Source organism: Phodopus roborovskii, unplaced genomic scaffold, assembly GCF_943737965.1.
Source record: "Phodopus roborovskii unplaced genomic scaffold, PHOROB, whole genome shotgun sequence".
Taxonomy (NCBI): domain Eukaryota; kingdom Metazoa; phylum Chordata; class Mammalia; order Rodentia; family Cricetidae; genus Phodopus; species Phodopus roborovskii.
Genome location: NW_026126448.1, coordinates 8,737,007 through 8,748,747, shown reverse-complemented (window position 1 = coordinate 8,748,747; position 11,741 = coordinate 8,737,007). Strand labels below are relative to the sequence as shown.

The 11,741-nt window shown below is 49.8% G+C and overlaps 1 protein-coding gene across 1 annotated transcript; it reads right to left on the bottom strand.

The window, feature by feature from the left end:
• Positions 1–6,093: 6,093 nt before the first annotated feature.
• Positions 6,094–9,030, bottom strand: CUNH1orf210 (chromosome unknown C1orf210 homolog). The gene is made up of 4 exons (XM_051188630.1): positions 8,948–9,030; positions 7,679–7,760; positions 6,996–7,114; positions 6,094–6,892 (listed from the first exon to the last, which is right to left on the bottom strand). The coding sequence occupies exons 2-4, from the start codon at positions 7,741–7,743 to the stop codon at positions 6,576–6,578; spliced, it is 501 nt and encodes a 166-aa protein (XP_051044587.1). The 5' UTR covers positions 7,744–7,760; positions 8,948–9,030; the 3' UTR covers positions 6,094–6,575.
• Positions 9,031–11,741: the final 2,711 nt, after the last annotated feature.

The window sequence follows — 11,741 nt, the reverse complement described above, 5'->3', positions numbered from 1 at the left end:
CTCAGCAAAACCTCTTCCACAGACGAGCTCACCCCTTGCTTTCACTGCCCCTATCCCCTACCCCACCCAGCACCCTGCAGTGAACAGTCCTGGGGAAATCTGCCCTGGACTCACCTCCCACCCCATTCTCCATAGCTGACTCAGCCCCCTGCCACTACACAAACACACAGACAAGAGATTATGGAGGCAGCCACTCTTCCTCCCCTTTGAGAGCCCAGGGAGGAATTTAGACTTTGTCCTCAAGACACTGAAAAACATCAAAAGATTTTAATCCAGGGAGGACTGTGGCTAAAGTTAATTAGACGGTCTGGCTCCTCTGTGGAGGTAGAGATTAGCTTTAGGAGGAAAAGAAGAAATGGTTAAACATCCCAGAAATGCTGAGCTGAGGTCTCAGCTGACTCAGGGGGGGGGGGGGGTGGTGAGAGGTTGGGAAGAGGAGCTCAGACAGAGGAAAGCAAAGGCCTTCAGCAATTTAGAGGCAGCAGAGAGGGTGTTTGAAGCTGAATAAAGGTAAGAATGAAGGCTAGAAAGGGAATACTAGCGAGGGCTTCAGTGGCCACTCTGAACACTTTCTTATGGCCAAGAGGACGCTAGGGAAGGTTGCTTCAAGTTTGGTAGTATGCATATATACATGGTCTGCGTTCATGTATGAATGGACGCATGTGCACATGTGAATGTGGGGCTATTAGGTTGACACTGGGTGCCTGCCCCCAACTCTCTCCACCTTATAAATGGAAGAAGCATCTATCCCTGAGCCTGGAGCTTGCTCTCTGGGCTAGTCTAGCCAGTGGCTTGACTTGGAGACTTCCTGAGTCCACTGAGCTCTGGGGGCCCAAACTCTAGTACTTAGTCTTCCAAAGCAAACCCTTTATGCTGAAGCCACCTCCTGGGCCCTAGTGAAGATTTTAAATGCAGAAATAGCCTGGTCAGAACTGTGTGTTCAGGCGAGCACATGTCTGCAGAGAGAGGATTGCACAGAGCAAAAGTGGAGCTAGGGAAGTCATTGAGAAATCAATTCACAGTCCAGATATAAGGTTCCAGGGGCTGCTCAGATAAAGCTCCAGGATGCAAGGAATGCTGGGAAAGTAGGACCCACAGAGGAGCACAGATGGGAGAGATCACCTAAAGATACAAGCTAGAAGTCAGCCTTGGAGCAGGGAAGGCAGGCAGCTGCAGGGCACAAGGTGGATGGACTAGGCTTGCTATTCCTTTCAGTAAAGATAAGGAAGAAGGTGATGAAGGTGAGCTTATGTGCTTGAAGTCCCTGACCAATGACCATTCTCCTGCAAGGTGGAGGCAGTATTAAAGGGCTGCTGTGGAGGAGGAAGGAGACTATAACTATTAGGCAGGTTAGCTCTAAGAGGGACTGACCATTGGTCCAAAATAGGACATAAAGAACAATAGGCCCTCCAGCTGGGCCAGCTCAGAGACCCTAAAGCAGAATGTAAAGACTACATGGTATTGGTCTCTCCAGCCTCAGGGACTTCCTTGCCAATGGAGCATGCCCAGAATGCTATTACCTTTCCACAAAATAAACTTTTCCACTTTTGGGGCCACTTAAATCCCTACACTTATTCTTACACCTTTCACATTCTTTTAGAATAGACTGAATTTTTGGTAAAATGAACTTCTGGGGGAAAATACATCCATTCCCTACAACTTTGAGGCCTGGAGAGGACATGAGGGAGGAAACAACAGGAAGTAGAGAAATGTGAGCCCCATTGCTTGCTGGGTTCTGGGATGTGGCCGCTCGTCTCTGGGCCCTTTCTGAAGACTGTGTTCCTGTTTCCTTGCTTGCTAGGAGTAAACTATTCATGGCTCCCTTTAGTGACTGCTTCTGTTGGAATTCTCTTTCTGGAGTACAAGAATAGAGATTGCTCCTAGGGTTGAAACCAGCAGAAACTGGAGGCCTCCCTGGAACATGACCAAGAAAATGCCAAGATTCCCAGAAGCTTTGAAAGCCCATGTGAGGCATTATCAGAGGCCAGGCTGCAGGCATGGGGAGGGGTTGCCTATGGGCTGGAGTTTCACTGGGACATTCGATGGTGAGATGAAGGGACAGGAAAACTGAAGTACTGGGGAAAGGTTGATATGATGGACCTCAAAGTCAAAACTTGGGGACAAAGAGGACCACTGGGAATTGGGGTGGGGAGCAGAGGCAGGCAGAGCTCTGTAAGTTCAAGGCCCACTTGATCTACATAGCAAGTTCCAGGCAAGTCAAGGCTACACAGTAAGACCCTATCTCTAAATACATAAGTGAATATCCAAACTGGCATTGAGCAAAACACCAGTGGCAGGTGAGGTAGAGAGAGAAACGTGACACTCCCCTTCAGAGACAATAGTCAAGCTCTACATATTCAGGTGTGCTTCCTAGACATCTGAACACTTCAAAAATATTCTCTCAAAACTGTCCCTGATCTAGTCACACACACCCCAGACTGCCTGGTCTTCTTGAGGAGCTTCCTTCAGGCACCAGGCAGCCTGCATACACACCCTGACTGTAATTCTAGAAGTCACCCCCATCAGGCTTGCCCATTCTCCCATGCCAGCCTATTCTCCTGACCTGGAGCTTACATCCCCATGTGCTGCCCCAGTGCAGAAGGCAGTCAGCCCAGGCCAGGTAGAAATGGAACCCACGCCCAGGAGTATTTTTATCTGAATCTGCATTACTCCTACTTCCAGGTGAGACTGTGGATTATGGAATTGGTTGATGAATGCAGCCAGCATGTAGCAGCTGGGATGTGAGCCTCAGTCTGCCAGTCTGTACAGTAGGGTTGTCTGCCCAGCAGAGCTGTCAGAAGTACAGTGCCGATGCTGTTCTTGCTGTCCATTTTACTGTTTTTACAGCCTCCAAGGTTGCCATTCAAATCCTTTGCTGTCCTTACAGATCTCCTGAGTCCTGGGAAGCCACCTTTCAAATCTCTAGCAAGTAAATGACAAAGGAGGAGACCTAGCAAGCTCCTCCCCAAGAATGAAGGCTGGCTGCCTATTGTAGGGAACTGTTGTGCTGCCAATCATTAGGGATCTAGTTAGCACTTACTCTCTAAGTGTTGAATTCAGTCTTATCAACAACGGAATGAAGTGCATAGCATTACAATATCCATTGTACTGAGAAATTGGAACAGAGAGGTTCAATAGTTTGTCCAAGGTCACACAACATGCCAGTGTGGGATTTGAATTAACCTTTGCTCTCAGATTACTGCTAAGACGCTGTTAAGAGGTATGTGTGTGTGTGTGTGGGGGGGGGGTTCTCCTCCAAAAATCAGGTCTGAATCGGAGACTCTGGGGCATAGCAAGTGTGACCACTGATGAGGAGTGGGCAGCCGCAAGTGAGGGGCAGGACCTGAAGCCAGAAGAGGCCAGGTGAGACACAGACGGTTCGGTGAATGGCATTATTCTCCTCCTCCATGCTTCAGCACCTTTGTCCCTCGAAGCCTACGACCCAGGTCAAGTTCCCTCCCTGTGCCTGAAACTAAGCAAATGGAACACAGGAACAGGTTGCCCCAAAGAATCAAATGAGGCCTAGGACAGGGTCCAAGCCAAGGCTCTGTGACTTCAGGGTTTTGCTCAGCCAGGCCTGGCATCCAACAGCAGGTTCTGAGAGGAAGCCAGGCTTGTGAAACTCAAGAGCTGCAGGCAGGAAAAACAACTAATTTTGAATCAGGCGCTTCCTGACTCCTGGGTCCATAGAGATTCCAACCCATGTCCTGAAGCACAGGTAAAGATGTGGGCAGCTGAGCCACTCAGGTCCAGAACTACCCCCAGGGAGGTCCCTCCTCAGCAGAGGCCAGGGGCAGTAAGGAGGCCAGACCCTGTTTGCAGCAGCTCTTCCTTAAAAGGCCAGGATGTGTTGGTAGCCCCCTTAGGCCCATTCTTCAGGAACCCTCCTTCAGGGTCTCAGGCTGTGGACACCTTTGTTCTTCCCAGGTTTTTAACTATCTCTGAACTCAGGGACAGCTGGTAACTCAGACCCTTGAGCCAGACTTCCTTCTCCCATCTATCTCCAGGCCAGGCTCTTCTTTTCAGGCAGCCCCTGCAATGTGCACCCCAGGCACTCCCCCCTCAGCGCCTCCTCTCAGGTGCCTTCTCTGCAGTCTCACAGATTGCTATTTCATACATACAATGTGGTCTCTAGGACCACATTGCCGACACCTCCAAACCCAAGTCCCCACACCGGACAGCGTTCAGATGTGCTGCCCTCTGTGACAATCCTTCCTCTGACTTGGAATGGCCACCCCCCAACCTGCTTTCCTGTTACTGTACCCAGACACCAAGCCAGAAACCAGGGCAGCTCCCCAGGTTCAGAGTCAGCACCTTCCATCAGCTCTGTCCCTTCCTGTTTCTGGAGCCTGTGCCATGCCTTTGGTCTTACCACCCATCTGTCTTTCACTCCCTCTCTGCTCTGCAACCACAATAGCTTAAATTATTATTTACTTATTATTACTTTGTCCATGCATGTGCATGTACACAGCACTCATGTGGAGGTCAGAGGACAATTTTGTGGAGTTGATTCTCTCCTTCCAGCTTTATGTGGGCTCCGGGGTTTGAACTCACATCATACTGGGCTTGCATCCTGCTTGCATGAGTCGAGTGCCTTTACCAGCTATACCATCTAACAAGGCTCACAAGGGCTTTTCTATCATCTATCAGTTTGAAGAAGGGGGTAAAAGACACAGATGAGCCTCAGCTGTTCTCAACTGGAATGTGAGCGCTCTCTCTCTCTCTCTCTCTCTCTCTCTCTCTCTCTCTCTCTCTCTCTCTCTCTCTCTCTCTCTGGGCTTCTGAGGCCCTAACCAGTATTGTCCACTCCAGCTTCACAGCTGATCAGGGACTCTCAGATGCCTCTGTGGCTCACCTGAAATCCTTGCCTCTCTCAAGCCCCTCCCTGCATCATCCACCCCCCCATCCCCATTTCCTTCTCTGTGGACTTTTCCTTCAAGGGCTGACACCAGGTGGACACAAGTATGGTGACTGCCTGGCTTGTGAGGATGACTCCTTGTCTGGAAATGATCTGGAACAACAATCAACACCTCCTCATCCCCAATCTCATGTGCTACAGGACCCTGGCTCTTGCATCCCCCACGTCCTGGCTGATTGGATCAGCGGTGAATTCATGAACCCAGCTGGCCAGTGTCTTGCCAGATTGCTTGGAACTTTGACTCAAGGTTTTAGAAGTTCTAGGAGTCAAGAGTCACATCACTGTCCCTCTAAATGACAGACATTATAGGTACAGTGCCAGCCACCAGTCACAAGGCTAGCACAAACTGCTTCCTGCCTCCTAAATCAGCAATTGCTTTGCAAAGCCAGGATTCTTCCCCAAACTCCTTTCTACTGTTTATAAAGAAAGAAGCTTAATTCAAGCTCCTCCCATCTCAAGCTCTGCCCATCATCTCAAGGTGATCTGTATGAACCATCCTTCCTTCCCACTTTTGTTCATTTGTTACAGACGTGCCATTGCATGTGTACACAGATCAAAGGGCAGCTCTTTAGAGTCAGTTTTCTCCCCTAGACCAGTTATTCTCAACCTGTGGGTCATTACTCTTTGGGGTCACATATCAGGTATTTACATTACAATTCATAGCAGTAACAAAATCACAGTTATAAGGTAGCAATGAAATAATTTTATGGTTGGGGTCAGCACAGCATGAGGAACTAACTGTATTAAAGGGTTGCAGCAATAAGAAAGTTAAGAAGCACTGCATTAGACCGTCACAGGTATCAAATTCAGGTTGTCAGCTTTGGCAGTAAACCCTTTCATCTTCTGAGTCATTTCACCGGCCCAGTAAAAAAAAAAAAAAAATATTTTAAGCTGGGTGGTGGTGGTGCATGCCTTTAATCCCCAGCACTAGGGAGGCAGAGGCAGATGGATCTCTATGAGTTTGAGGCCAGCTTGATCTACAGAATGACCAGGACAGCTAGGGCTACAAAGAGAAACCCTGGGGGTGGGGGGCTTATTTTAATGAAATCAACTGTGACCGGAGAGATATTCATGGGAGGTACCCTGGAGGAGAGATCTGGGCAGCATATTCCAGTTATGAGCAATGCATTTAGGATGAGAGAAAATGTAAAAGGAAGGACTTCTTCTCTTAATCCAAAATGAAAATAGATTTATTAATTCCTGTGAAAAACATGATATATTATAACCAAGTCACATACTTTATTTTGATAAGAAAAAAAATTTTCAGTAAAGAAATTTGGCACGGTCTTCTGCCGGGACATGTGTGAAATCCTGGGACTTGTGTGTCAGGGAACATCATGAGGGGGGCAAAGCAGCCCGGGCAGGGGGGACTGGTAAAAGCTTGGTGAAGTAGGGAGGATGGAGGCAAGGAAAGGAAGTCAAGAGGCCTGCCCTCAGGGGCCTCTCCCCACATTCATGCACTGTCAGGGTTTATCCTGGAATAGTGGGGAGTCATGGAGAGTAACTGAGAAACAGAATTGCCCCTTTGGCGACCAGTGTCAGAAAACAGACCTCTGGTCAAGCCACTTCTGACCCACTTCTGACCCTGAGACTTGAGGCATCGCTGTCTTTAAAGTGCCAGACATGGAGGGAAGTGGAGAGTGTCCAAAGACGGGGCTCATAGAGAGAAGTGGTCCCGGCTGCCTGCTGTCTCCATCTCACCAGCCCCGGGCTGAATGTAATTGTCTTCGATGAAGCCATCATCATCTTCATCTTCACCCACCTGTGGGCGGTTCCCACTCCCTGTTCTGGACAGTGGGTGATGCCGATAGCTGGCACGGTACCGGTGGCAGAGGTGGCACTTGGCAGCAAGGGCAATGAGTATGGAGAGGGCCACCGCTCCCAGCACGACCCCCACCAGCACAGGCCATGCCTGGCCCCCAGTGCCCAGCCTAGGGGTCATTGTTGGTGTGGTGGTGTACGCTGAGAACACAGCTGCATGGAAAGAGACCGAGTTACTGGAGATCCCCAGAAAGGTCCCAGGGGAAACTGAGAGGACCCAATCCATCCTCAACCATCATACCTGTCTACCACTCACTTTGGTTTCCTTCAGTCATGGAGAGGCCTGATGACATTGGTGAGCCTTGGCCTCTGTCAGAGAAAAAAACCCTGGCTCCAGGGACACCCCAGGGTCCAGGCAGCCCTGGGATACAAGTCCTGAAAAATACAGAGGTGTAGGGGCCAGGATTAGATAGAGGGTAGACCATAGCCCACATCATTGGTCCATGGAAGAGAACAGAAGGTGCCAGGAATGAGGCTCACACAGGAAGTGCTAACGTCCTTAGTAAGCACACCTTAGGATTTAGGCACTAGCCCTATGCTCACAAAAATCCCATGACATAAGAATAAACACTACCCCTGCCTTATTGATGAGAGGAAAAAAAAGCTCCCAAATGGAAATGATTCAACTGAGGCCCCGGAATGTGAACTCAGGTCTCTGACACCAGAGCATGGTCTGGAATGCTCCTTGGCGAGTTGATGGGAGACGGGACAGAAGCAGTTCAATAGCAGTTGTGTAGCCCTGTCTAGCTCTAGAGCAGGCCCCGGGAACAGATGGTTATTCTCAGACAGCCAAGGCACCCTGCCTCTCCTTGTCCAGAGCCTCCTCTACCATACACCTCAGTCCTTCCAGGGGCCTCCATCCACTCACCTCTACCCACAAGGGCCCACAGTCTGCCCCCACGGTGAGACATACGCTAGGGGACTATTGCAGATGACCACCTGAGTAGGAATGGGTCACAATGAAGGCCGTGGCATTCAGGCTGGAAACTCTGAGGGAGGAGCATCTGAGCAAAGGGAGTAGCTGGAGATCACGTGTATGGGATTAGGCTTGGACACTCTGAAGGAGGTCAACAGTGTGTGGGGAGACACGTGACCTGGAGGCATGGCCAGGAAAGGAAGAGCTAGAGGGCTGAGGTCTGCAGGAAGGGGCGAGTCAGCGGTGTCCCTGGGCAGAGTGGTCAGACAAGGGACTGAAACACCAGTTTAGGGGTGTGTTCAGTCACCCTCCTCAATGTGGTACCCAAAGGGTGGCCTCACTCATGGTGTGCCACCTCCCCCTCCAGTAACTCAGCCTTCCTTCGTACCCTCTGCCACAGCCGTGTTCAAGCTACCTACACTTTGTCCTTACAGCCACAATCTCCAGCCAAGATCTCCTAACAGGTGTCTGTCTAACTGCCTCCAATCCACTTCCCAGAGCAAACTCTGAGCCCATCACCTGAGGAAACTCCTTCCACAGCATCCCAAATGCCAAATATGTCCTGTTCTTGATTGGAGGACTCAAAATTCAGCACAGAGCCCCACTACACACACACACACACACACACACACACACACACACACACACACACACACACACACACACCGCTCTCTGAGTTTTCAGCCTTCCCTGCTGGTGAGGTTACTCCAGGGCCCACAGGTGACCTCTGCCTCATCAGCATCCAGTCAGAACTGGCCACCACCAGCCACACACTTCCCTGAGGCAGAGGAGTGAGTAGGCTAGTGCATGCCTGATTGGGGGCAGGGAGGAAGGAGGGGGGCTTCAGCGAAGGCAAACTTCAGAAAAGAGACATATCTAGTCCATTCATTCATTCGCAAGCAATCTTTGGTTGCTTTCTGTGGACTTCTCCTTAGGCACTCAGTATTCAAGAAACAAGAGATTGTTGCAACTTGCAGTGAGTTCAGTTAGACTTTTTAAAGATTTTACATGTATCACCTTCCTCTCCTGCTCTGCTCTGCAAATTCTTTCCAAAGATATACACAGTCACCTTCTAAATGCCTCTTAACTCACAGCCCGTACTTGCCTGCCCATCCCCCTTCAACTGTCACTTCTCAACCCACAACACCATAATACACACCCCTCCTGATCTGCAACAAACAAACCCCCAACTGGATCTAGTTTCTCTGCTGCATCCAGGAGCCCTTGTGGATCAGAAGAGACCACAGTACCCGCTCCCACACCCCCAGTGTCTTCCCCTTCTCCGCTCCCACCTTCAGACACTGTGCACAGTCCGTGGAGGTGGCTTCCGGCTGGGACTGTTGAACCTGGACAGGTGGGCGGACCAGAGCAGAAGCTTGATTCACCTGGAACTGTAGCGGGGTGGGCGGGGCGGAAGTGCAGGTGAAGAGAAGGCGGGGTAGCAACCAGGATTTGCAGCGCCCTCAGCAGGAAGGACTCATCTTACATCTCACCAAGTATTGAGGGAGAGCAGGCTTGCTCCCTCCCCAGTATTGTGGATTAGTGCAATTGGAATGCAGAAAGGGTCCAGCCTGTCCCTGAAGGGCCAGACCTCAGCAGGCACAGCTGCCAGCACGATAAACAAATGGATTTCTAGTGCCGGTACAAAGTCCAAAGTTGAAGCAATAAACCAGATGGGACCATCAGGGGAGGAGGCAATGAGCAGTCTTCCCAGGCAGAGCCTGAGAGAACAAGAATGGTACAAACTTCCCTGCAAAGTGCTAGTACATGGTGTGTGTGTGTGTGTGTGTGTGTGTGTGTGTGTGTGTGTGTGTCTGTGTGTCTGTGTGTGTGTGTGTCTGTGTCTGTATGTGTGTGTCTGTGTCTGTGTCTTTGTGTCTACACTTAACTATCTGCACAGGGGGTTCAAACCTTCATCTGGGCCTCATGGTTCTCTTGACCCCACCTGCCAGGGCCTTAGCTCTCCTCTTTGCTTTCCTTTGCCTTGATCTTTAGGACTGGCATTGTCCCATTGTCCTTCAAGATACAGCTCCGGGTTGAACCCTAAGCTGGCCAGCATAGCCTACTACACCCTTGGTATCCATGTTTCTCAGGGTCTTAGACTTATTCCTGCCTGGGCTGCCTCCTCTATCTACCAGGGTGGAAGACAGCCTCTCGGGTTCTCTGGGCTTTCTGTACCCAGCATAACGCCCGAGGCTGGATAGGATCAACAGATAACAAAGCAGGGAGAAAGCATTGTCCTTGCTACTGATGCTCAGGAATGGATGTGCCAGGATCCAGGACCAACAGGGCACGACTAGAGAGAAGGCTGCCCAGAGGAGCAGCAAAATGGATGGTAAAGAAAAAGCTGTGACATGTCCTCAGTTCACTGACAAAGGGCTGAAGCTGGAAGGAAGGAGGGCAAGAGTGGGGAGGGTTAATAAGTTACAGGCTACAGGCCTACAAGAGCAACCGTCTGTTTTACCTTCTTGAAGGTGTGTTAAGACACTGAGCGGCAGGTATCCTGCTTGCAGCTGTGGCTTACCCCCATGTGATGGTTACTGCAGACAACCTGCCTGCCCCAAAGCCTTTCCCAGTTGGGAGTAACACCCCTCCCCTCTCAGCTTCAGCCTCTGTGGGTTCAATGCCTAAAATTAAGTGCCCATCTTAATCTTCATTATAAAGTACTGTGGCTTTTTATCTCCCTCCCCATTCCACCCCCAACTGCTACCTAGTGTGGCTGGGACCAAAGGTAGGGGGTGTGACAACTTGTCCTAAGCCCTTTGTGGCTTAGCATCTGAAATGGCTTACTCAGCTGTTTCCTTTCCAAGATTCCTTGATCTCATAAAGTTTTTGTTGTTGTTTTGTTTGGGGGCATATGTGTTTGTTTAATCTTATTTTGAGGCAGGCTCTCTCTGTGACCCAAGCTGCCCTAGAACTTATTATGAGTGGAGGCTGGCCTCGAACTCACAGAGATCCACCTGTTTCTGCTTCTTAAGTGTTGGGGTTAAAGGCACCCCACTCAGCCTGTCTAGAGAGCTTTTGTTTTGCTTTGCCTTGTTCTAGCAGGGCCATGGGTAGAAGCCTATATGCAGGCCCTGGAGTGTCTTGGATTGGAGTCCCAGGAACAGCCCTTTGCAATGTTACTCATCCCAACATGACCTTGCCCCTCCTACTCTACACTGTGCTCCAGCTGTGCTCCTCTCCTTCATCCCACACCCTGCAGTGATCCCTCTGCCCTAGGTCTGCACACTGTGGTCCCAGCTTCCCAGTCGGCACTTTCAACTCCTGCCCCTGTATCTATCTCCAGCTTTTCCCCAGAAAATCACCCCACCTAGGGTAATTTTAGGGTCCCAGCTTGGAAGTTCTTTGGACCAAACTCCCCTGCCACTCCCTAATCTGGGTGATGCACCCTCTATTGCCTTGGCCCTTTGCTCTCACAGCCCATGCTGAGGTTTTCTTTTGGGACACTTCAGCGAGCTGTGAGCTGTGATATGAGAACTTACTATCTTGTTATCATCTTATTATATCTTGCTATTATATCCCCAATATCTATAATAATAACAATGAATATTTCTGAAACCAATTAATGAGTTGGGGACCTGGCAGGTGAGGAGCCCAGGAGGAATGATTCATGAGGTGGAAGATGGGTGTGGGATTGAGGTGCAGGTTGAGGAAAAGCCGGAATCCCATGAAGAGAAGACAATATAGAAAGCCTGAGAGGAAGGATGGAGGAGAAGAGAATGATTGTTATCACAGGTGGGACAATGAGGCACCAGGAAAAGTGGGTTTTATTTTATTTTTGAAAAATGTACCTGATACCTAATCAACACCGACCATGTTCCAGGCACTGCGTTTGTTGTTTGTTTTTAAATGGAGGTATTTCTGTAGCACAATCAATTCTTAGAACTTAAAACTCATCCGGTCAGCCATTTTCAAGCATTTTCAAGCATGGCCTTCTGTAGCATTTGGGATCATAGTGCTGCAGCTCTTACTGTCATCATAGTGCTTTTCTCAGACCGAAGGACATCCTTTACCCAGTAAGCAGCCACTCTTCTGTCCCCTGTCTCAGGTTCCCGTAGGCCCTGATCGTTTAGTCTCTATGGG